The 27,048-nt window shown below is 31.4% G+C and overlaps 3 protein-coding genes across 6 annotated transcripts; 1 reads left to right on the forward strand and 2 right to left on the reverse strand.

The window, feature by feature from the left end:
• Positions 1–383: 383 nt before the first annotated feature.
• On the reverse strand, positions 384–2,384 carry LOC137807667 (protein MIZU-KUSSEI 1). Its single transcript, XM_068608414.1, has one exon. The coding sequence runs from the start codon at positions 1,562–1,564 to the stop codon at positions 764–766; it is 801 nt and encodes a 266-aa protein (XP_068464515.1). The 5' UTR covers positions 1,565–2,384; the 3' UTR covers positions 384–763.
• A 73-nt stretch (positions 2,385–2,457) lies between these two features.
• On the reverse strand, positions 2,458–6,364 carry LOC137807668 (protein Dr1 homolog). 4 transcript variants are annotated; one of them, XM_068608415.1, is made up of 6 exons: positions 6,138–6,364; positions 5,980–6,042; positions 5,408–5,497; positions 4,365–4,459; positions 3,099–3,167; positions 2,458–2,943 (listed from the first exon to the last, which is right to left on the reverse strand). In XM_068608415.1, the coding sequence occupies exons 2-6, from the start codon at positions 6,032–6,034 to the stop codon at positions 2,782–2,784; spliced, it is 471 nt and encodes a 156-aa protein (XP_068464516.1). In that variant the 5' UTR covers positions 6,035–6,042; positions 6,138–6,364; the 3' UTR covers positions 2,458–2,781. The 4 variants fall into 4 exon arrangements, with proteins under 4 accessions (XP_068464516.1, XP_068464518.1, XP_068464519.1 ...); XM_068608417.1 differs by having other exon boundaries at positions 2,458–2,940; positions 6,138–6,362; XM_068608418.1 differs by having other exon boundaries at positions 2,458–2,940; positions 6,145–6,283.
• Positions 6,365–10,584: 4,220 nt separating this feature from the next.
• On the forward strand, positions 10,585–21,842 carry LOC137807669 (G patch domain-containing protein TGH). The gene is made up of 16 exons (XM_068608419.1): positions 10,585–10,933; positions 11,550–11,640; positions 11,732–11,826; positions 12,636–12,739; positions 15,503–15,564; positions 15,635–15,709; positions 16,810–16,961; positions 17,521–17,596; positions 17,681–17,752; positions 17,829–17,906; positions 18,517–18,661; positions 18,958–19,444; positions 19,799–20,083; positions 20,164–20,292; positions 20,392–20,610; positions 20,845–21,842. The coding sequence occupies exons 1-16, from the start codon at positions 10,799–10,801 to the stop codon at positions 21,658–21,660; spliced, it is 3,021 nt and encodes a 1,006-aa protein (XP_068464520.1). The 5' UTR covers positions 10,585–10,798; the 3' UTR covers positions 21,661–21,842.
• The last annotated feature ends 5,206 nt before the right edge of the window (positions 21,843–27,048 follow it).

Consider the following 27,048-nt stretch of genomic DNA (forward strand, 5'->3'; position numbering starts at 1 on the left):
AATAATAATGAAGTTATCATCCATGGAGAGAGGGGAGGAAGTGATATTCTCGTAAACAATCTTCCCTGTCTCTAAGCAAACCAGGTATCATTTACAGAATTTGAAAGCGTAGAACTGACATAGTAGTTTACAGTAAAATGTTAAACCAGATAGAGTAGCAGTGGTTTGTGAAATTTAATTTTAGAAGTCCAAGCAACCCTTCAACAATGGGGACCGAGTTAATCATCATGCAAATAAACACACAAGTAAAAAAATGAAAAAAGGAAGCGTGAAGGAGCACAGTACAAAAAAGGCAAGCCATCGAGTGGAATCAAATAAAACAACACTGCACCACGAAATTGCAAAAGCTAGTAAACCAAATAAAAATGGGAAGACAATGATGATTTGCATTAACCTTCGCCTCATATCACTAATTAAAGGATTGGAAACGATACTATACATATACACCTTTCATGATCCACCCCACCATCACCCTGTAAAGTATTGGTAACCCACAATTAATTTCCCACTTTCTGCCTTTACCCTACCCCTCTATCCTAGCCAAAAAAAAAAACTGAAACCCCACTTCTTCTTCCTGGTGGAAGAAGAGGGGGAAAAGGAGAAAAAAACAGAGAGAACTAAGAGACCATTTTCATGATTGAGGAGCTAGCTAAACAAGTAGTATAGGAATAGCCTAGTGTTTAACATCCAGAGAGAAGAAACTAAAAGGGAAAGAAAGTTAAGTATGATAATTGAAAGGGCTGGTAGTAGTAGTAACTAGTAACTAGACTCTAAGCAAATAAATACTGAGCTCAGGTGCTCCATTGCTGTCAGGATTCATCATGTAGAAGGCCTCAGAGTCTCTGGACCCAACAATTCTCTCAAACCTAGCCCTCATGTACATCACCTCCCCGTCACCTCCATCACTCTTATTACTCACTGGCAGAACACCTGCACCCATTGAAATTGGCTCCACGGCCTTGAGGATTTCCCAGTCTTTCGCTCCACATTCTCTTCTGGTGGCAAAGCCACACTTTTTGCCGTTGCAGTAGGTTCTCCACACGGACTCCTGAAGCAGCCTCAAGCTCTTCTTCTCTGACTCTTTGTCCTTGTCGCATTCCAGCGCGATTCGGACCAGCCCAGAAGCCATTTCACGAACCAAACCGGTTATGGGTGTGGCAAGCTCGATGACGAAAGCGGGTTGGGAAGTAGGGTCCTTCTGGAAGGCGAAGTGGACATGGCCGCGACGGTAGCCGAAGAGGGTGCCGACGACTCGAGAACCAAGGCCGAAAGGAAGGTTGGAGCGGTTCTTGCCGAAGACGGTGAGGACGGAGCGGAGCCTTGAGATTGCGACGGCCTGAAGCTTTTTTTTTTGCGAAGTGGCTGCAGGGCCTGGGAGTGGAACAGCCTTGTCATCTTTTTCTTGTTCTTCTTTTCCCTTTGTGTTTGTGTCTTCGTCTATGGTTTTGGGCATTGTTTCAGAGGTGGGGGGGACTTGGACGTCTTCATTTCCAACCTTGTTGGTCCAATGGAAATGCCTCTTGGAGGATGAGTCTTGAGGTTGAGGGGTTGAGGTTGTATCCATGACTAGTGTCTTCGTAAGAGAAAGGAAGAACAGGCTTTAAAAAGAAGGTCAGGTGGTAGACAGAGAGAGACGAGAGAGTATGAATCTGGTTTCTTCTTTTTACTGTTGGGGATAGATATGTTGGGCTTTTAGGTTTATTTAATTGTTTCTTTGTTATTCTGGCCATCTCCCCCCTTTCATATAGTGAGTGCAAGAGAATCCTGACAAAAGAAACATAACCAGTCCCACCAGCTGATATAGGAAATCAGAGAGAGACTGGGATAGAGTGCGCTTCAAATAGAAAAGAAAGGAATCTAAGGAGACAATGTGTTTGTTATTTCACTTTCTGGTGGGGTAGGGAGGGAGAGAGAAAGAGAGAGAGAGGCTTCGCCCTGTGCCATTGTGCTCGACTAAACTCTTTTGACTTGATGCCCAAAACGGTAAAAAGGATTAAAAAACCTAAAGCAAGAACAAACAAAACACAAAGCCATCACTGTTGAAACTCGACATGCACTTAGCACACTCTTCTGCACCATCTATGTCTTCTAGTGCAAAGGCGCACCATGGTGACATCAGGTTAACCATTACTGAATTCTCGTGGCTCATGTTGGCTACAGAGACTACATTACACGTATCAGCAAACTGACACCTCGTTCTAGGTTAGTCCCCTAAGCACTCAATCCTACTGCACTGTTATGAAAATTGACACTTAAGGTTTAGCTCTACATAATTAGACTTTGGTTGCTAGGTCTAGAGTTCATGAGCTAGTAAATTACACGAGAAAATTTGATGGGATATCCGTAAAGAAAAAGAATGACAGGGACACTGCTATTGTAGTATTGAAATGACATGACTCCGTTTACGGCAGTATTTCGAGCTTGCAAGATCTCCCACATTCTAATCAAGGCAACAAATAAACCAAACACCATTGCTTCTACGTATTTGATAATTTGTTACAATCTAATAAAATTTAGTAGCTATTGTCAGAATTGAGCTAGGAGTTGTTAGAATATGGAAGATACAAAAAGTAAATTAAATAATTACATGTAACGCTAAATGGGAGGCTTTTCATGGTCTCTCACTAATTACATTGACTTACAAAGATGGATACATCGATAGAATACAAATTGAGAGCACATCCACATAGGCCAGCAAAGTAGTGAATGGTTTTTGTACACAATATTAGAAGCACAGACAGGAGTCAGGGTGCTGCCTGTGCTTCTATAAAGATCCTAAAGTTAACTATCTAAACTTTGGTCAGTATCTGGCTGCTTGGAAGCAATGGCTCCACCATTCATTCTAGCACGTGCCTCTGCAAACATCCTTTGCTGCTCTGCTAATGCTTCTTCCTCGGTCATCTCAGCTCCATTGCTCCATTTACCACCCTTTAAAGTGTCCTGCTGGAAGATAAAAATCAATAACAAAAACAGTTAAATTCATACAAGAAATTAAGGTTGTGTGTCGGGCAGGGACTCAAGAAAGTGAATATGCTAAGTTGTGTTGTATTGTATCACTTAAGTATTCAACATGCAGATGGGGCATTAATATTAATTACCATGGTCTCCATCTTGTGCTGTTCATATGCTGCATAAACTTCTTCGATGTACTCGCCAAATCCAAGAACCTGGGGAGAAAGGAGCAAATAAATAAACAAAACTAGAAACAGGTATGCAGCATGTTTAAAGGATTCAATGAACCTAAGTTTGGAACACTCCTAACAGCATAATAGAAAAATTCATTTTAAAAAAACTGTTCCTTTTCTTTTCAATTAATAAGGCACTCCTGATGCAAAATATACAGCAGAGAGCATGCATATTGCTATGATCTATTATCAAACTCAGAAGGATACCAAAATAGACTCTAATTTTTCAAGGAAAAGGCAACAGCTACTTTAGGTTCAGGGTAAGAAAAGAATAATTATAAATCTTATTACAGCATCATCCTACTTACAAGATGAAGAAAGTACGTTTCAAATATTTCTAAGATATTAAATGCACTTAATTTTTCATTTAACTTCTTTTTACAGAGTATTATTATTCGGAAGGTAGTATCTTATGTCTATGTGCACACATTTTTATATGGTAGATGATAGAATGATAGAGTATAACCATGCTAGCTATTGTAAACACTTAGCTTTGTAGGTGCCTAGTCAGCATCTGTTGCAATGCAACTAACTAACTGAAGTTAGTTATGCTGAGCTGTCAGTTATTTAGATCTATAGTATAGTTAGCAAAGTGGTAACAAACTAACTGAAGTCAGTTATGCTGAGCTGTAACTTAGTTAGATACAAGGTCTAGTGAGCAAAACTTGTAGAACAAGTGACTACTTCTTTAAAGATATATGTACCTCAAACAAGTAATGCAATAAATCAATTTCAGTTTATACATATTATGTTGTCTTTCTCAGTACTATTATTACTTCCTTCAGCAGAATATTTAGTGGGATCCACTAGTAAATCTGTAAGAGGAGCCTAATCAGCTTACTGAGTATTTTAATTTCATGTGTTAGCAACTTGTGCTCAGTCTCATCAGAAATAAGAATGTAATTATTTAACTATTACAGCAATTTTTACCATGAAGACATAAATAGTTGCGCTGCAACTTCCGTGCAGAGAGGAAAGACAAAATTGTTAATATTAAATCACTAATCTTTAATCCTTTCAACTCAGCTTCCTTAAACTGTGTCATTAAGAACCTCTGAATGAAATCTTCACAGCCAAACAAAATGTAACCCAAGATAATGCATGGTGTGAAACGACACAAACGCTCAAATATAAAGTAGAAAATATCCATATGTGAAGCTTTAAAGGATAGACAAATACCTGTAGAGCCTTCAATACATGCTCAGGTGCGATTGTACGTTTTTCCTCTCTGTTGCATACTTCATTGGATTCTGAGGAGATGAGGTTTATAAACTCTACAATGACAAATAAACCATTATGATCTTAATTCTTAAAAAATGTCAACTAAGAATATGAAGCAGGAAACTCTAACGAGAAACTACCTAAGTTTTTAGACAATATAAGCAATGAATGACACACATGTTCAGCGTGTCCACGGTATAGATATACTAGCAAACAATTGTGTTACTTCAACGTGAACTTATATGAAAAAACATACAGCAAGTTCAAAAGAAATTATTACCAACAATGTTATTATACTATAGATTCTAGTAATTCACAGCTAATATGGTATGATAGGGTTAGTTAATAGCAAACATAAATGAAATCAAGAAAGACCTGTGGGTCAGATACTGCAACAAAATGAAGAGCAGAAAACGGTGAGAATGAATTGAATAAAAACAACACAGCAGAACATTAGAAATAGTGCCACAAAGTAGGGCAAGACCAGAAACACCAGGAAGTGCCAGAAATCATCAGAGTTGGCCAAATATGGTGTCAAAGAATAATGGTCCGTGTTTCAGAGGCATAAGGGCACATGATAGTTTCGGAATATGGTTTCCAATTTTGAACAGCGAATAAGGGAACCAAAATAAGAAAAAAAAACACACAAAAAAACTCAAGCAAAAACAGTAGCGGGGGTAAATGAGGATTTAGCACACACTAATGGTGCAAATAGCCATGAATGCAGCTGCAATTGATACCACAAGGCATGACAATGAGCTGGTACGATGGGCTTCAATGAAGGGGACCAGAGCTGCAATGGTATACAGCTGCTATAAAGCATGGTTGACATCTCTTATTATAATCCATGCCAGAACCAAGACAGTTAACCTTAACAGACATCAGAAAAATAAAAATAGTTGACAACACTATCTCTGGCTTCCTAAAACTAAAAGAATTAAGTCAACAAATAAAAGACAATATAATGAAAACAAAATTATCATTGATTATAAAATCCTGACCTACACAGCACTCGATCAATAGATCTTGGGCATCTCTTGCAACACGTACATCTGGGGGTAACATTTCTTTAATAATTTTTGTCATTGTTGCTGCCAAAAAATCAGAAGATTCTGTAAGCAATACACAATAATGTATTGCCAATCAAAGAGAATAAAAAGATTGACGATCAAGTATCCTAAAAATTAAAAGAACCAGACATCACTATTCATTATTAATCAGCAACATTTTATAAATTAAACCTATTCAAAAAAGCATTAACTATCTTCTAGTGATTAAATTTTAAATATAGACCGTTTTGATATGATCTCACTAGGAGTGCAGTTTAGAAAAAAACGTTTTATCAAGTGAATTAGGTTGCTGAAAGCTTATACGCAGCATTTGCAAAGGAAAAATATTCATCACGATATATTACTATTAGCCCTAATTGTCAAAAAAAAAAACTAGACCTATTGCGGACAATTTATCTTTCTTTTCTGCAGTCTCCAGAATTCACCTTTGCAATAATAACCGATTCCAAAGAACTCGATATGATTATATAAACTATTGAAAGAGAGGAAAGTGAGGGGGGAACCTTTAGGAAGCGACGCGTCTTCCTTTGATTTGCCGATGATGTCCATAGGCTCCATGATTCAACCTAGAATCGAACGAAACGAATAATCAGGGCACAGATACATAGACGAATAGGGGAAAATTACAGATCTGAAATGGAAGAGGAAAAGGAGAAGTCACCTATTACCGAGAAGGCGCGATTGAACTTCGTAGTTGCTGAAGGAAGAGGAGGTGCGCGAACGAGGACATGGCCGAGGCTGATAGGTGAATTTATGATGACAGTTTCACAGGATAAGAGAACCAGTTCTCGCTCGCATCCGATTAGGGCAACCCACACTGCCCCAAACGCGTTTACCAGATGCCTTCTTCCACGCGCTCCCATTCGGCGCGTTGGCTTGACATTTCCTGTCTTTTTTTTCATTTTTACAAATTCATCAATTGTCTCTTGAATTATCACATATTTCATTTTAGTTTTTTTTTTTTAAAAAAAAAATCTGCACATTTTCCCTAATCTTTGTAATCAAGATTAAGAAGATAGTAAAACTCACCTTACATGAAGTAATGGTGGAACTGAGAGTTCTAAGAGGCATGTCCTCATTCTTTTTAACAATAATACTATTACTAAGTTAAAAGAAAAATTAAAATAAATGTGTATATAAAAGGTACTTCAATGTTTCAAGTAAGTAAAAATAATAAATACGATTTAATAAATTTTTTGTTTTTATTTATGTACTTATTTATTGGATCACACTAAATTTATATAAGAGTAAATTGTCTATTTAATCTCAAAATTTAGATTTTATCTTATAAAATGATTATGTTAATGAGTATTAATTATATCTATAAAAGTTATGTTGAAGACATCACACCTTACATCAGTAATCTAATGTCCAATTCTGAATTCAAATATACCAAACATGATATTAATATTAAGTTATATAAAATAAAAAAATGCAATAAAAAGGCTTGATTAATGTAGAAACTTATATACCTTCAAGAAGAAAAATAATATTTAGTTATGAATAGTCGTATTTAATAAATTTATTAGTTTATATTAATTAAGCGAAGCACAAACACCAACACGTTTGCATGATATTATTATATTAAAATAATATTATTTTTTAAAACACAAAGTAGCATTGGTTTTGAGAAAAAAATTGTCTAAAGAAATTATGCTAGTTACCTGCTTAAAAAGAAAATATTTTTATGTGATAAAGGATAGAAAATCTCACAAAAAAACCGTCATAAAAAATGTACCTGCTTATATAATAATTATTAAAATAAATTATCTCTAAAATCATACAAATTAAATAATGCTACAAGAATGTTAGTATTCTTGTATTCATTTTCTATTTCACTTCATTTAAATTACTATAGTTTTAAATTAATATGTTCAACACTTTTAAAATCTAAAATCACATTATTTAATTATAAATCTGTTATAAAAATAATAATAATAAGATAATATAATTATAAATAGGTAACTTATCCATTTTTAAAACCTACCCTTTTACTTTTTTTAAAAAAAATATTGTTGAAAAACTTATACTTTACCTTATGAAATAGCTAGGCTTTAGTTTTTTTAAAAAAAAATATGCTAAAACTTGAAAAGCTTAATCAGAAATGTGATGTTATGAATACAAGTTAAAAAACTACTACAAATTTATTCATGATCATTAGTAGTCACGAGTAACCATACGCGTTTAAAACAAATATTGGTAATTAATAAAAGTTATTCAGTGATCATTGGATTTTTTTTATAAATGTAATAAGAAATTCGTAATTAAAAAAGTTGTAAAAAAAATACTATAATCTTTTTTATTATTTATTCAAATTGAAAAAACTTAGATGTCCATTATTTACGTTGGTTTCCCCATTTATAAGTATATAATATTTATTGCGTTTTAAACAAATGATTGAAATTAGCAAAAGAAAAACATGATCTTTATAGTATAAATTCAAATATACTTTTTTAGGGTAATATATTAATAATATGACATGCAATATTAAATAAATGTATGCATTTTTTTATTTGTATATCTCATTTTTTAATTTAAATAATATAATTTAAAAAAAAAAAATATATATATATATATATATATATATAATTTTAAAATAATTACAAGTAGTTAAAAATATATTATTTTTTATTAAATGACGAAATCATTAAAATAAAACATTAATTAAATTTTAAATATATAATAAATTTAATATTTTCAATTAAATTCTTAATAAAAATATTTTCTCTGGAATATTCTAAATATTTTATTTTTATTTTTATCAGCTATCTTACTTTTATGGACTTAATCGTTATTTTTGTTTGTATATATTTTGAACTCTTTAGTTAATTCGTCTTTTCTTTCTTAAATAACTAATTGATTGAAAAGTTAAAGAACATTAGAGACTGAGAGAATTAATTGATAAGTTAAAAATCGGAAATACTAAATAACAACAAAATTAAACAATAGAGTATATGAATGAAAATAAAAGTATTTTAAATATTTAATAATTTTTTTAATATAAATATAATTGAAAACATTCAAATTTATAAAAAATAACATTTAATATAATAATAATTGTTCTTACAAATAGTCCGATAAACTATTATTCTTTCAGCAAAATGTGTTGACTTGTCGGATTTTTTTGAACTTTTAGAATTGAGCTTTCAATTTACTCCAACTTCATACTAGACTTTCGGTTCACTCTTGCTTCAGGTTGGACTTTCGGTTCACTCCTGTTTCAGGTTAGGCCTATGACCGACAAACTTACTAGGTTGGGCTAGATAAACCAGATCTCTCGGCTTCTCCTCCCAGTCTCCTCTCACGGTTGAGTGTGTGTCTGTAAGGTGATCTGATGTCAAAGTTATAATCAATTTGATATAGTTATCAGATAGATTCACTCTGCATACCTCTTAGTTTGATGACATATTTATAATGTTTTCTTATTGGATCCAAAACGTATTTGAATTTTTATTTTTTACCTAATATATTTTTTTAAACACCTACCTGTTAATTTAGACCCTATCATTGTGAACTTTTCTACAATAACCATTTTATAATTTTATTTATTTATATATTTTACATTTAACTTTTTGACTCGACCTTTTGGTTCACCTTTCGACTTAGTAGTATAATAATAATATTATTATTATTATAAAATAAATATAAAGAAAAAATCATTTAAACTTCATTGGTACCATTTAGATATTAGTTTTCAATCCGTGACAATTTTTATTCATAAGTATTAGTTTTTTTTTCTTTTATCAAAATTTTAAATTTTTTATTAAAAATAAAAAATTAAACCTAATAAAGTTTTAGAAAAAAAAACTAATAAAGTTTTAGAAAAAAAACCTATTAAATTCTTTTGTTATTATTAATTCATCATATTTATTTAAAGTTTAATAAGTATTTATTTAGTTAGAGTATAAGAAATGTATTACATTATTAAACAAGTTGATTAAAGAGTCAATCAATTGTTGATATATTATGTTTAGTGTATGAAAGCAGATAAGTTTTTTAAAAAATGATATTTTGGAAAATCAATATTTTTATGTTATTTATCAAAACTTGATCATTTGTCAAGTATTTTGGATTCTTTATTTTTAACACTCTAGATTTCAAACACATCATTTATTTAATTTTTGGTTGTATTATGATGAATATAATTCAAGTGACTTGTAGAATATTGAGACTACTAATCATAATCATGAAACACATTTAGAAAATAGCTCTCTTCTGACATATTTTCTATAATTTTTTACTGATTAAACTGTTAAATTGTAACTTCACATCATTATAATTATTAATGTAAATTGATCAAATTATTCACATTTAGTAAATTTTACAAATATATATTAAATTGATTTTAATATATAAATATTATATCTAAATTATATATTTTGAAAAATATCTACTACATTTATTTTAATATACGTAAATTTTGTATTAAATAATTTATATTTAATATTTTCCTTTGAAAATATGATTTATATAAAATGATTTTCTAATGTACTACAAAATTTGAATACGAACGTTTTTGTGTAAATTGACCCCTCTCCAATATAGAAATACTAAATATAAATAAATACAACCAAGTCAATTTATTCAATTTATATTTTATTATTTTATTGTAATATATTATTTTTCTTACGCATAAATTAGGGAAAGGATAAACAAATAAACTGTTCTAACATCTAAAAACATAGCCTCTTCTCTCTCAGGTTTGGGTTGAATTGGAATTAAATAAATAAATAAAAAACTATATCTTAAAAATTGAGTTGAATAAGGTGTAGGTATTTATAAATTTTGTATGTGTTCTTAGTCATATATATATATATGCAATGCTATCAAAAAGTAATATATCAACACCTTAACTAAATTTGCATATTTATTAGATATGGAAATTAAGAAAATCTGGAGAACATCAATTTCAATTTTGAAGGCTAAAGAACTTATTTATCAATTTAACTTGTAATTTAAAAATTAAAGTTTAACTGTTAAAAATGATTTTAAATTACAGATTCAAGTTTCAAGTTTTGAATTTCAGAAATTAATAAAATGAAGATTAGATTTAGAAGAGAAATTAAAAAAACATAATTATTTATTAAATATGAAATTAACACGAATCCGAAGCAAAATTAATCGCCTGGTATAAAAATGGAAAGATTTTTTCTCTCAACCCGACGCGCCGAGCATGTTATTCTCGCTCTTCACGCCAATGAATTCTGCACACCCAAGACAAGCTTGAGAGAAACCCTAACTTGTTTTTCGTCATTCAATAACAGCATCTGAACTTGGATTGGGCAATAATAATCTTTCAATTTAAGGATTCAGTGGAGAAAAATGGAGTCTGACGAAGACGATTTTGTTTTTTATGGAACTCCGATAGAGCGTGAGGACGATTTAATCAGTCGTAAAAAGAAGGCCATTGCTGAGTCTTCCGGTCAACTCCGAACCCTCCCCGCTTGGAAGCAAGAGGTAAGCATTTACTCTCTCCACCGAAATTCCGTTTCGTTGGCGTGAGAAGATTGGACTTTGGCACTGTTTCCAGAAATTACGAATGCACATGGCAAAAGACTTAGGGTTTTTGCTTTTGTTTCTTACTGTGAAATTAAAAACTGAAGTTGATTATGCTGTTGTATCACCTGTGGAATTGAGTTGTCTGAATTCTGCCTCTTAGTTAATGGAGGAGTTCAATTTTGTTTTGTGTCAGCAATGTCCCTAGCGCTATTGCTATTGGGTTACAGACTAAAACATACTTGGTGAAAATAATTGACTAGAGGCTATTGGAACATAGTTTGAAAGTTCGAAGTGTTCCTATTAATTGTAATCGTATCTCTTTTCTGCTATGTAGTTGTTGTTTTGGATGAATGGTGAGTTCATGTACTGAATTTACATTTCAACATTTTTTGTGACTCAAGGAAAGGCAGTTGATTGCTTTTGTAGTTGTGACAATTGTGTGGACATATGTGATTTATATTTAAAGTTGATACTAGGTTTTAGTGCAATTACCCTTTTAAAAAGATGATAATTTGGAATGACGTAATGCTGCCTGTATCTTAACCGCATTACAATTTGACTTCACCAACTCCAGGTCAGAGACGATGAAGGACGGAGAAGATTCCATGGAGCATTTACAGGAGGCTATTCTGCTGGTTACTATAATACAGTGGGCTCAAAAGAAGGTATAAGTTCATTAGGAAATCATAATCATCCTGTTACAGAATTGAATTTTAAAGCTGTCTGTGTGTGTTAACTTTATGAATGAATATGCAGGGTGGGCACCCCAGTCATTTAAATCATCCAGGAAGAACAGAGCAGAATTCAAAGAGCAGAATATAATGAATTTTCTAGATGAAGACGAGAAATCTGTATGTTGAATGATACATGCCAGTATAGGTTTTTGTGTTATGTATAATTTTCAAGATATTTAAATTTATATGTTTCAAAGTCCTCCTGTTCACTTACAAGGCAGCATAGATGTAGATATTGGAGGTGTGATATCAAGCAGAACCAGCCTTTTACTCTAGAGCCATTTCATGCTGGATATTTCTGTAAATATTGATCAGTTGTCCTTAAGTTTAATATATATTATTCATTGTTGATCAATTTTATTGGTGCCTTTTAAATGGTTCTGCGTTTTTATGTCATTTTCAATATTTTTTGATGTGAAATTTTATTAACTTTAAACTAGCATAAATAGATTCCTCCATATATCACTTTTGAGATTTTGAAATTACAAGCACCCACTTAAAAATGGTAAAAGTTAGAAGCAAATCCTTTGTAGAATACGTAAAGCAATTAAATTTGTTATGTTAAAATTCTAAAAATAAGGAATGTGTGTTCTATTAAAATTTAAGCAAGGAAGTTTCTCTTAATTTTAGTTGAAATGGAGCATAGTGGGGGATATTTTTAATATTTCAATAGGTGAGGGCTATGTATTTATCATTAGATACTGTGATGCTTTTAGGGCAGGGATATAATCTTGTTTGCTTGTCTGGAAGGAATCTGAACTAAAATTATACTGTAAAAATGGTGATACTATCACTTACCTAATTACAACATTTCTATGATGTGGATGGAATCAAGTAGGTTGTTACTTAATTGGTGTTTGGGGGTTCGGTTTTTTTGGTAGATTAAGTTTTTTTCTGTTCTAACATACCCTTTCCATGTATCATAGGATTTGGAAGGTCGTTTTTTGGGGACTACTTCACAGTTTGATACATTTGGTTTCACAGCTGCTGACGTTGCTCGCAAACAAGCTGAGAAGGAACAGAAACAGAGGTGCATTTTATTTCTCTAATTGTTATTATGGTCATTATATATCAATTAACTTCTATCTGTGATGTCTTCTTTTTTTTAAGAGTGGATTTTAAAATGCTTTTTGCTTCTCTTTACTTTAGCTTTAGTGTTTTACAGGAAAACCATTACCAGACCTCTATTTTATGTTTTTTTGACAATTGATTCTTATGTATTACAAAACTTTGTTAGAAATGGGAAACTGTTCGGTAGCTTTTGATGCTTAACCCATGGTAGATTCTTTTTGGAGAATTCGTTTTATAAATATTCAAGGGATTGGAGAATTTTGTTGCAGTACTCAACTTGTGTGTGTGTTTAATCCTTCTTTTGTTAAAGGTTATTCTCTCTTTCTATTGTAATCACCTTATAGTGAACAAGCATCACCAAACCTTTTTTCACTAGGTGGAGCCAGCTACTTGGATCAAATGACACCAAAAGTTCTCTTGAAAATCATGCTTATAGACTAACTGTTGACATTTTAGTTTTGATTTCATTTATTCACATAGAGAGGGCAAACCTTGGTGCAACAGTAAGGTTGCTGCTACCTTACAATCTGAGTGTCACGGGTTTAAATCCTAGAAACAGCTTGTTTGCCTGCAGGGCTAAAGCTATGTGCATTTATCCTCCTTAGACCCCACTAGGTGGAAATGAGCCTCATGCACTGGGCTTCCCTTTTTCATCTTCAGTGATGAGGAGGAATAGAAAATAAGGCATGCTAGCTATCTATGTATATAATTTTTTGGCTTTTTTTATTCAAATGATTGTTAGGCTCACCTATAGCTTTTCTTGGTTCTAGAAATATTAAACAAAATTTTTACTTTTAAATTATTTTCCCTTTGTGGTGGTGATGATGGGTTTAGGCATGCTAGTTATCCGTGTATGTGATTTTTGGCTTTTTTTTATTCAAATGATTGTTAGGCTCACCTATAGTTTTTCTTGGTTCTTGAAATATTAGACAAAAGTTTTACTTTTAAATTCTTTTCCCTCTGTGGTGGTGATGGTGTGAGAGTATAATGGTTGAACTTATGATCCCTTGAAATGTGATGCACTGTGGTCTTTTAAGTTAAAAGAATTTAGAAGCTTGAAACTAAAATTTATTTGTCATTGTCTCTCCTTCAAATAGTCTGATTTTCTTTTAATGAAATCCTCCCTATGTGCATGTCTATAATCACCATTTTTTTCAATCTTAATATGTGAGATTGTTAGCACGATTCGGAAGTGTACTAATCGCACAATAGCAAGTAGTAAGTAATTATCGTCCTCCCAAATAACTTGTACAATACACAATAATAATTGCAATTGATAACTAGTTTAGACTAAAGAATATTTCCATAAATTGTTTTGATGTTCAAGAAATTAAAACTGTGCCAAAACAATTAAAACTCTTTTGGGATTTTATCAAACACTTAGAATGCAGAATATATTTGAAATGAATGATGTTATTGTCATGGTTAGACTTCACCAACCTCACCCTCATACATATAATAATAATCACTCAATTTCTTTCTAATTTAATGCTAAACTCAACCCACAAGTATACTCAACCTCTAATTCCTTAGTATAACGAGTCTAAGTTTCCCTAAATTCCTTGAGCACTTAATAAGCAAACTTGCTTTCACGATAAGGTTTTAAGACAACTAATGAGTCAACATTCATTCCTAGGTACAAGCTTCATTAGGTATTTTGATTCGGTTTTAGATTACAAAAGATGTTTTCCAATACCCAATAAATCAAATATCAAGCTATGGATGATCAAACCACAACAAGCATTAAGCATAAAAGCAAAATACTAACATTGAATGAAAAGACATATATAAATATAAACAATACCAATTACATGAGAGTTTAGTTGGTTAGATCTAACCCCTACAAAATGAAGGAGGATGAATAACCAAAGAAAGAAGCACTCAATGGAGGCTTGATCCAAGTGGCGCAGGAAATTGTGGAAATTCCAAATTTGACCTTTTATTTACACTTTCCTGGATTCCAATCTTACTTTGCTTGATCCAAGTCACTCTTGTTCAATTGTTAGACAAAAGTATTGGGGATTTAGTGGTATAATTAGATGATAGTAACCAATATCCAAATACTTACAAAGGATAAAAAAAGGGGACTAAGTTAAAAGTTAAAGAAGAGTTGATTTTGTTAATATAGGATGACTAAATATAATGGTGTAAATTAACATTAGCATAGATCATGTTCAGAGCTGGTTCTTACAAACAACATACTGGAGTTCTTATTTCACTTTAAATGGAATCTGTTATGCCACATCATTTTTAAGCAATTCATACCAAATTTTTACAAGTTTTACTCCAATGGGTAGTTCTTAATATCACCCTTCTATAATTTTTTTTTAACACGTCACCTTTTGACAACTCAAAATTAATTTAATTTTTCTCATTTTTCTTGTTAAGCGCCGTTCCTTGTAGAGGCAATGCTGCTAAAATTTTAGAAACTGTTCCACCGCAGTTTCTTTTAAGACACAACTACCTTTTGTTAAGCAACGGGTTAATAATACATCTGCATTGGAGATGCTCTTACAGAATATGGATGTTTTAATAAGCAACCATTTGGGTAATCTTCAATATTATTAATGTCAATTAGAGTGTTTTCCTCAGAAAGCCAAATGCAGCTTTTTAGCCTTTTTCTTTTTTTCTTCATAATTTGCCCCTTTATATTTTTTGTTTTTGTTTTTGATCTTTCTGATGACACTTCCATGCTTGTTTGTGTTTTTCTTTTTCATTGTAGGCCATCCATAATACCTGGACCTGCTCCTGATGAAATAGTTGTTCCGGCCACTGAGTCTGTTGGTCTGTTCCACTTAACTTGAATGGCATTTTCTTTAAAAATACTGGTTCTGACCTCCTTCACATGTTTTAGGGGTAAAGTTGCTCTTAAAGATGGGGTGGAGTCGTGGCCGCACAATCAAGGATTCACATTCTGATGCACTGTATGGTATGGTTTCCCATTGCCATTTTTTAGCTATTTGCTCGCTTTCCATTTTATACCTTCTGATACAAGTTCATCTCATTTGTAAGAAAGGGTTTTTAGGGCTGTTGGTTTGAGAAAACAGTTTCTTTTTATTTTATATTTTCTCTTTATTTCAACTTTTTAGAAGTTTGTGCTGGAAACAGCAAAAACAGTTTTTTTATCATTTTCATTTTTGTTTCTGCCATTTCTGTCTAAACTTCAGAAAACAGGAAACAAAAAGTGTAATCATAAAATATTTTTTTCAAACTGAACAACCCCTTAAATCTGGTGGCTGTTCTTCCTTTTTATTTCTGGATAAAAGCACAGGATCACATTGTTTTAGATCCATATGTTCCTAGAATCAGATCAAGATTCGTTTTTTTGTTCATCTCCCTTATTCTTTAGTTGCATTTGATATTATTTTCATGTATTTGTTAGTCTGAGATTCAGTAAGTATTTGTAATTTAGATTGTCATATATATGCTACAATTTCTTCCATCACTATATAAAAAAAGAGTAATATAGGATAAAGTTATTACCAGTTTATGTAATATTTATATTACATTAATTGTTTTATGGTCTTTATCATCTTTTTTTCTATTTGGATGTTTGTCTTTCTTTTAGGCAACCTTTTCTAAAGGGCGAATTGATCTAATTAAAAATAACATGCACTGATTGTTAATAGGATGAAATGCACTTGGCTTTTCATTTACATTTTATTCTTTTACTATACGTCTTGCTGACCTACCATAACCTTTCCTTCTGCCTAGTACTAGTGATTTTTCCTTTTCTTAATAGGGAATGAGCCTAGTATTACATGGTTTTGTAGTATGGGCTTTTTGACTGAGTTTTTAGAGTTACTAGCTGGATTAGTGTAATCCTCAGTCAGGCTTTGTCAATTTTTTTTAGCAAATATTACATGAGGTTTTTAGTCTGTTGTATTATTATTTCATACCCAGAATATATATTAATCTAGTGTAAAATCATCTTTTTCGTATATATTTTTGTATGGTTGCTGTCGAATTAACTAGGCTTCTATGCAATGATGTCACAGTTCATGTAATGTAATTGTATTGTCTGTGCAGATGCCAGAAGACAGGCACGCAGAGCTTTCTTAGCATTTTCTTCTGATGATCCCAAAGTGAAAGTATCAGAGTCTGAGTCTGTCAAGGGTGATATTGAAAATTTTCTTGAGGAACCTGTGAATGACGATGTTCAGATTTCTAAGAGCACACCGGTGAGAAGTTTGTTACTTTTAATATATGATTATCTTTATCTTGGTTGATTATGTCTTTCCTTTCCAATATGATTATTTGGGGATTGTGATGTGTGATGTGATTTTGACCCATCCAGAAAGAAGCACACCCAAAGAATTGCTCAGTCCTTAAGTAAATTCTGGTGAATTAAAAATGATTCCTTAGAGGAATGGTGGGGTATTTTTGTGTATAATGATAAAGAAATTATCTTGTTGGTTTTGCTTGCCAAATTTGGAAAAGTCAAAGCAAGAACAAATGTGATCAAATGGCTGATAGTTCAATATATTTGGAAACTAGTCTTAATTATAGATATTTGAATGGAGTAGAAAACAATCTTAAATTAAGTTGAATATTATGATCAGTACGCGTATTATACTAACTTTCCATCCGATGATGGATTTTGTGCTGAATACATATCTCATTCCTCAACAAACGTATGTTTTAATTATTGTGATTAAATTTTTCATTTGTCTTTTACCTGCTTGTTAGTACAGATTTATTGATAATATGCATGCCTTGTATACATTTTTGTTTTTTCAGGTTTACGTACTCAACCCAAAGCAAGATCTGCACGGATTAGGTTTTGATCCTTACAAGCATGCTCCAGAGTTTAGAGGTAAGCTTTTTCTTGTTCTATGTGGCCAATGCTGATGTGGGTTCTAGAAATTCATATTTAATTGCCGTATCTTCTTTTTTACAGAGAAAAAAAGATCATGCCTAGCCAACAAAGGGGGACTTGGGTTCTCTAGAGATAGTCTTTTTGGTTTAAAGTGTAAGATACATAAAAACTGAGTATATGAAAAATATCTTTCTCTAAGATGATTTAACTCTCAGCATTCATTCATCAGCAGGAAAGGCTGCCCCCGGCTTTGGCATTGGAGCTCTGGAGGAGCTTGATGCTGAGGATGAGGATGTCTATGCCACTGGTTAGTAGTTCTGCTCTTTCATGTTAGGAGTGAACTTGGTTTAACTTTGGACCCTTTTGGTATGCGTGATAAGATGAAAAGGCCTGGTTTGTTAGAACCTAATAGTATACAACCTAATGAAGTTTTAATGTTTGGTATTTTGTCTGTCATTGTATATGATATGATATCGTACAAAATACTATTATGTTTGGTGATGCACTGTATACTGCTGTGTAAGATACAAATTAATACTTTTTACATAAATATATTAAGAAGTTTATTATATGACAGGACCCAGAATAGGATAGAAAAATAGTTACTGCAAAATACCTTGATGAACCAGTATTAATGTAAGAAATTTCCTCTTCCGAGTAATAGACAGCAGAAATAATCAAAGAATGGAATCTCAATCTGAAAGCCCAAAGAAGTTGTTCATTATATATTGTATAAGAAGGGTTAATGGATAAGCTTATACAATGTAGTACTTTGTGCAAGCAACTACTAATAAAAGTTATATTGTATTAACTTATCGTACCTGGTTTTACTCGTAGTGTTGCTTAGTCTGTTGAATGCTAGAATTAGCCTTCTATAAGAATGAGAAAAATAGGCATAATGTTTGCTTTTTTCTAAGGTTACGAATTTGAAGATGCTTATGTTCAAGAAGTAGAAGAACCTTCAACATTGAGATTGGAAAACCGGACAAAGAAAGAGCTGAAGGATCAGGGTGATCTGCCTGGCTTTAGAGTTGCATCCAATTCTGACTATAAAATGGAAAGGTTACAATTCTATATTATAAAATTGATAAACTGATATCTTCTTTATTTTAAAAATTCTATATTATAAACTTTATTGTTTTACATTTCTATTAACCCTGATTTGGGTTAATAGCAATTCAAATTATAATATTTTAACAGTTGTTGGTTAATGGCCCCGGGATCTAGTATCATTATAAAATTTTAACAGTTGTTGGTTGGTTATGAAGTCTATATATGCTTGTCATTTTTATTACTTTGCCTATTTTGTATTTACACGATTGCACATTAAACCATAATTTTATAAAACTGATTTTCAGATTTGAGTCTCCTCTGATTCCTAAGGATTTTTTGCCCCACCATAAATTTTCTGGACCACTTGACATTAACCGTAAGACCTATGAAGTTACTCCACCAGACACTCCTCCTCCAGACGATGGCAATTTAAAATTATTAATTGAAGGGGTTGCTAATCTGGTAGCTAAATGTGGAAAATTATATGAGGATTTATCTAGAGAAAAGAACCTATCAAATCCATTGTTTAGTTTTCTTTCTGGAGGAACTGGCCATGAATATTATGCTAGGAAATTGTGGGAGGCACAGCAGAAACACAATGATCAGACTAGTCAGCAATTGGATGGAAAAATGATTCCCAGTGTGAAGAAGCTAACAGCTGAGAGCCGAGGCCAGATATTAGGGGAAAAACCTCTAGAAAAAAGCTCCCAAGATCCATCCTCATTTGTTGCTTCTACAGATATTCAACTCCAATTTAATCTTACTGATACATTTACCAAGTCTGCATCAGTTGTAAGTAGTCTAAACTTTCTGCATTAAACTCTTAATTGGGAAATATCTCAATATTGCTTCTAGTGGTGTGGTTGGCTTACCACATTATACCTTAAACTGAGATGGTTCCTTTGACATGACTTTTAGACTCCTTTCTGTGGAATCTTAATGATAAGGGTATACCTGAATCTTTGATGACCAGACTTTTGGCACATACCGTTAGGCTTGTGGTTGTACTGGTTTCTGTACTATAAAAGAAGTTACAATGTGATTTATCCTCCCCCTGTCATAGAGACCTCTGTTTCTTCCCCAGACTTTCAATAGCCAAATAGACTTGGATCTTTACTTAACTTTGTTTCTTTATTTTTGAGCCAGAGCGAGTTGATGGATATAGAAAAGCCTTTCAAAGATGATCCAGCAAAGGAAGAAAGATTTGAGCAGTTCCTCAAGGAGAAATATAGAGGGGGATTGCGCTCTGCAAGTTCTAGTTTAGCTAGTGACATGTCAGAGGCTGCTCGTGCTCAAGAAAGACTAAGTTTTGAGGCTGCAGCTGAGGCAATAGAAAAGAGACGACAGGGCAAGGGGAGCAAGCCTTTAACTCCATTTGCCATGGATTTCATCCCAGGTGGTGTTATGCAGTTTACTTCTGGTGAAGTACAGGTATGACTAAAGTGATGTTCCTTCTGTTTCTTTCCCCACAGCTTCGGCTAATTTCAATTGATGTATCCCGGTGCTAACAGCCAAAAAAAGACCTGCAAGCTGAAGATATTTTGAGGAAGAAAATGCACCCTAAGAGGGAAGAGTTTCAATGGCGCCCTTCACCTCTTTTGTGCAAACGCTTTGATCTTATTGATCCGTATATGGGGAAGGTGCTTCAAGTAGTCTGTTACATTTTGAAGTTATTCTTACATTGACTTTCTGGCTTGGTCTGGAAATCATTTTTCACTTTTTGTCCCTGCCTTTTGCAGCCACCACCTGCTCCACGGATTAGGAGTAAAATAGATTCGTTGATTTTTACATCAGATTCAGTCAAAGGTATCAAAGTGGACGACCCTGTTACTTCAAAGAAAGAAATCTCACCTTTGCAGCAATCTACTAATGAAGACATAATCAAAAGTATTACTGAAAATGAAACTGAAGGGGACGTGGAAGTCGAAAATATTGAAAGGCCAGTTGACCTGTACAAGGTAACACCGAATTTCTTACCCTTTCCGACCATTCTACTTAAAATTAATACTTTCACATGAAATCATTTTATCCTTTACAAAGCATATTTTTTACATGTATCCCTTTTTTGTCTGTGGGCATAAGATCTCGGGGGTAACTAACTTCTGATGACAAAGCATGTATCCTAGGAGTGGAAATCTATTTTAACGAATGCATATATTATGTGAAACCTATAACAAATACATGTATTGCAGGCTATTTTCTCCGATGATTCAGATGACGAAGGGGGAGATTCTGGTATTGGGAGAGTGGATAATCAAGAAAAGAAAGCCGAAGTAGCTAATACAGCATTGAGCCGATTGATTGCTGGTGATTTTCTGGAATCATTGGGCAAGGAACTAGGAATTGAGGTTCCTCCTGATATGCCTTACCCCATGCAGAAGTCCAAGAACATTGCACCTAAGAAAGACCTTGTTAATGAAGATACGAGAACGGACATCCTTGACAGTCAAAATAATGACGAGATATCCTTAAATCATGATTTGCCATATGATCAGCATATTGCTCGTGAGGGTGGTGTATCAAAAGGTGACACTATTCATGGAAATAATCCTGAGAGCAGTAATGTTAAAACCAAGGGAACAAGTACCATGAACTATAAACGCGACAAGTCTGATGGGGAGAATATTGAAGATGTCAGGAAAATTAAATCGCCTCTAGTCCGCAGACAAGACTATAGTAGCACTTCAGAAGAAGAAAAAAGCAGAAAGCGATCTAGTAGGGCAAAATATGATGACAGGAAAATTAAAACCCCTGTAACACACCGCCGAGATTATAGTAGCAGTTCTTCTTTAGAAGAGGAAAAGAGCAGAAAACGTTCTAGACATCATCGTCATAAGAAGCGTGATGCAGGAAGGGATTCATCCAGTGATGATGAAAGAAGAGATAGACACAGTTCAAGGTCAAAAGGGAGAAAGAAAGGTTCTTCCCGAGAAAAAGGCAGAAGTGAAAAACACTCAAAACATCACAAACACAGAAAACATGAATCTCCAAATAGACACCCACGTTAAGCAATGAGAAGGACAATTCACATTCCAGAAATTAGAAAAAGTGGAGGGAATGAGCGAGACTTGTTTCCTTTGTTTCGTGAACTTCTTGGAATTATGTTGGGGGATCATTGTTGTTAGAAGATATACTCGGTTTTGGGGGTGATGATGCTGAGTTGCACCCTATGGATTTCATTTGCTCCTTACGTCTCTTGCATATGCTGCTTTCTTCACCGTTTGGTATAATGCTCTGCTTATTCAATGCCCCCACCTTATCCTTTATTGGATGTGATGAAATGGAATTGGCACCTGATCATCTATACTAAATATTACAGACTCTCTTATCGGAAAAAACAAAACTAAATTGGATTTTGTAACTTGGTTAAGCATACAAAAAATGTTTTTCTATCTCTAAATCTCCAAATATATCCTAAATTGCAAGAGATCCATATGGATTTTGAATCCCCCAAGCTGAACACGTTGAAGAGTACACCAGGCTCTTCACCTTGTTAGTGGATTGAAAATTGGCACAACCAAATATTAATCAGAAAGTGTCATACGTTCCTTTATTTAATATCAACGCTACTTTGATTCCAGATGCTAGTTTTCCTTTTCCGTCAAATCAAGGATTCATAGGCGATGCAAGAAAAAAATAGACTTTTTCTTCCTGTACCCTACCCTAAGAGAAAAAAGATTTAAATACCCTTCACTATACCAAGTCACTGCTGCAGTCGGAAGTTATAATTTATATTTCAAAAAAGTTTGTTAATTTTGTTCTATCATACCATAAGCATTTCATGTGTTTTTAAAAACCTGTTTTGAAATGTATCATATATATTGAAAAATTGTTCTGAAAAACTCATTTCAAAATGTATTTTATGTAAAGTTTCTTCTGAATATCCTATTCTGGAAATTCTATTCTGAAAATCTTGTTATGGAAATTCTATAAAACTTAATCTGTAATTTCAGGAAAATTGGTTATTGAAGATTTCAAGAAGATAATGCATAAATTGCTTTACAAAGAATAAAATAATTATTTTAAAATTAACGAAGATGTAGTTAGAAATTATGGGAGTGCAAGAAGAAAAGGCTGGAAAATTATTGAAATGCAAAATAAGTGTTGTGGCGGGAACCTCACCTTGAAGAAAAAAGGAACGTAGGACAGGCTGCTTCTTCTTGCACCAACCTCCATACGCATCCCAATAACTTTCTAAGTTCTAAAAATACCCTTATGTAAAAAAGTTAAATTATATAAAGTTTTGGTTGTGAAGGTAAGTGCGGTGAAGAGATTGGTGAAGGTTACTATGGCAGTTGATGCGTGAAGAGATTGGTGAAGGTTACTATGGCAGTTGATGCGTGAAGAGATTGGTGAAGGTTACTATGCGTGAAGAGATTGGTGAAGGTTACGGTGTGGTAGTTAGAGGTGTGTATTTACGATGAGTTTTTTCATTTTTGGTATAGGTTCTTGTGAGATTTTGATTATATTTTAGATTGTGTAATAATATCCACTACATTACACAATATAGAATTATTTTAAATGTGGATATACCTTCTGGATTTGGTCATCCAAAACTTGTTTTTGGATATGAAGAAACATTTTGGATTAATAAATTCGTAATGCAATGTTATATTTTAGATTATAAAATAGGTTTGGGAAGTTTCGAATTGCTCAATTTAAAAGGTATACATTTCAAATTATTTTGGATTGTGTAATTTAAAAGTGTTTTTAGATTTGGATGAATTTTGCAATTTGGTGTATAATGTTATGATCATGAGAATCCAATTTAGAAGATGTTCCTAAATAGCCAATCAGAATATATTTGCAGCTGTTAGAACATCTTATGGATTGGCATGTAGCGGGTGAAAGAAGGGAATAAGGTGAAATGTGTGAAATTTAAGATTTATTTATTTGTTTACTAAATAATAAAAACGTATTTTCACATAACCTATGGGTTTCTACAGAAACGTATGGAGGTGCAGGAAGTATCAGCCCAAGCCTGTAGCAACCATAAGAATTTGGTATGCTTCATATACTTTTTAATGCAAAAAAAAGTAGTGTATTTGTTTAAGCTTGTGAAAAAATATGGAATCCCAACACATATTTATATTATTTGAAGAAATCAATTTTTGCATTTTTTTAATTATACCTGTTTTTTTTAAGTGAAAATTCTTTATTTTTTATTTATAATTAGAACCATATAATACTAAAATTATTACTCTACTTAATTTAAAAAGGGTCATTGTAACCATAGTAACAAGGGGACAAAACACTAAACCAAAAGTCAATGACTATTTTACTTTTTACTTAATTATAAGAGTAAGAAATTTAATTTTTATAATTAAATTTATATTACGCATCTTATAACTTTAGTATTCTTATGCAGGTGAATAGTGGTAAATTAATTAATCAATTATTAAAAAATAGTATAGTAGATTGGAATGAAATAATAGTTACAAAGTTAATTTTTCGGTTATTTAATTTATTTTGAGTAGTGTACTGTTTTTTTTTTCAATTCTTTTTTATGTTTACGTTATTTACTTTAGTTTAAATAATGTGTTATTTTTTCATTTTATGTTTTACTATTTTTCAGTAATATTTAATGTTTTTATCGTATCATTTATTTGTAGTAACATGCTGATATTTTTTTTATGTTTATGTTGTTTAATTTATCTTTATATGTTGGTATTTTTTAACTCTTCTATATTTTCATTATTTCATTTATTAATAATGACATAGACTATATCTAATTAATTTAATTTAATTTCTTATTTTCATAATTGAAGTTAAGAAATTTAGACAAAGAAAAAATAAAAAGTAAATAAATTTAATATAACTTGGATATGAAGTAATTATATATATAGATGTATATATATAATTCAAATTTTCTTTAATATATGAGAATGAGAATCATTCTTTAACTTGAATAAATTGTTGAAAGCATGTGGAGATGATGAAAGTAAATTAGGCTCCTTTGACTACATTATTAGTTGTCTTCATAAATTTTTATAAACATTTGTAATAAAAGAAATGATAAATTTATTTATTTATAAGCTAATACAATTTTTTTTCATATAAACTTATTTTGCTTAAAAAATCATTTTATTATTATTTTTTAAATACTTTATTTACAAAATGTTCAACAATTGCGGCATTGAGGTCAAAGGTAAAAAAAAAGATAATGAAAGGTTGCAAATTGCAATCCTTTGACTGTCATTTCAAAATATAATTGAAATTATTAACGCGCTCGCTAAAGTGCATTATTCAAACATGCACAATCATTTTGTTAATTCAACTGTTCAAACTTTTTTTAAAGTAAAGATACTCTAATACTATTATTTAATTAATATATTTTTAATTATGTTGACATTTTTAATAAGTATACGTATTGTGATATCCCTTTGTTGAAAATAGAAAATAAAGTTTTTAAAGATAATTTTTATTGACAATAATTGGTTTTAAATAATAGTTATAAAATTCTTTGTAAATAGTTATTACATTTTGTTAACAATTTATTGTTTTTAATTCTTTTGTTGGCCATAGTTTATCATTGCCTCCGTTTAAATTGCAATTATCATAACTCTTTCTGAATTATTTATATGTTTACTTTGAGTTGTTTTGTGATTTTATTTCATAAAGATATAAAATTCTATTGAATTAGCTATTTGCTAAAACTTTGTCTTTAATTTCTTTGATAGAGATTTTATATTTTTGAAAGTCGATATATAGAAAGAAAGTTCATGAAATTAAATAAAGAAGATAAATTTCGTAAACTTTTCAAAATTTGAATGGTACCATTAAGTTTCTCTAGAAAAATATTAATTATTCGGTTAGTTACTAATTTTCAGAGAGTTGGAATTTTTTTTGATACAGTGAGAATTGGAATTTGGTGTTGAGCATTGAACCAATATTTTTTTTATAATTTTTTTTTAAATTAAGTATTTTAGTTTATATTTATCATTTTCAAAGTTTAATAATACATTAATTAACTAGTATTTTAGCATGAATATTGTATGAAATAAATGTTTTATAAAAATAAATTAAACAATTTAAGTTGCTAAAAGACAATTTCAAAAAAAAATAAAGATGGTTTATAAGATCATTGAGAGGTGTATTTATCTACTTAGGAAAAATAATTTATCCCTATAAAAAGATAAGAAATACAGTTCTAAAAATGTCTAACTATCATTGGAGTCAGAAGGATAAGAATATTATTTTTCAAACAATGCATGCAATTTATAATATGAAAATATTTTTTTTCATTAATATCTTCCTTTATTGATGTCTAAACCTAATATTTATATCATACATGATCACTTAAGTCTTTTAAAATATGAGCATCTTAGTAAAACAAATATTAAATTTAAAATATGTATAACATTTTTAAACACAAATAATATAAGACATGTAGAGATGGGATATGTTTTAGTTGATTAAACAGTTTTGTGAATTGATATAAAATTTTAAATATTCCATTTAAAACACTTATACATAAATACATAAATAAAATAAAAAAATTCTCAATAGTAAACCTAAATATGTGTGGACAATAGATTTTATTTTAGTTTCTACAAATTGGTTTCTATTTTATAATTTTCTTGTAATACTTTTTTTTAACTTATATAATAAATAATTAAGTAAGATATATTAAAAATACATAAATAATTAAAAAATAGTTTTAAATAATTAAGAGGAACTTATAGTTTTTTAACTTACAAAAATAATTATGTTTGAAACACATAAATACTTAATTACTACTACTTTCCCCCAAATATTCCAAATCAAACCATATTATCATAAAACATTTTCATAAGATCACCCTATTAAAAGGGTAAATAATTATCTTTTCATAATATATTTTTTCATTGATCATTCTCTTGTATAAAATGAACTATATATAATTAGAAAAATAAATTGTATGCAATAATTTCATTTCAATAATATTTTCCATTTTCGATGTCTCAACCAATTTTTTTACATAAACTACATTTTATGCCTCTTAAACAAAATTTTTCAAAAAAATTTATTAGTCATAGCAATTAGCTTGTGAAAATAATATTATATTAAGATACGTACAATACTTCAAAAATTTATATATAATAGGAATATGGGAGTGTAATGCAATTAATGTGAATTGGTTTAAAAAATATATAAAATAAGAAGAATGTCTTCAATTTATGAAGCATTCCTCTTTTCACTTAAGAAAAAGTAAACCACCGAATTTGTTGATGGAGGAAGAAGCTTCTCTTTGAAAAATCACAGTCTCTTCTTATTTATTTTTAATTTTTTTCATAAATTATAACTCAACTATTTCTAAACTATATTGGTATTGTTAATATATATATTTTTGAATTTTGAACTGTATAGAGATAAAAAAAATAATTAGTTGTGATAGTGAATAAATTAGAGATCAA

This window comes from Phaseolus vulgaris, chromosome 3 (genome assembly GCF_000499845.2).
Source record: "Phaseolus vulgaris cultivar G19833 chromosome 3, P. vulgaris v2.0, whole genome shotgun sequence".
Lineage (NCBI taxonomy): Eukaryota > Viridiplantae > Streptophyta > Magnoliopsida > Fabales > Fabaceae > Phaseolus > Phaseolus vulgaris.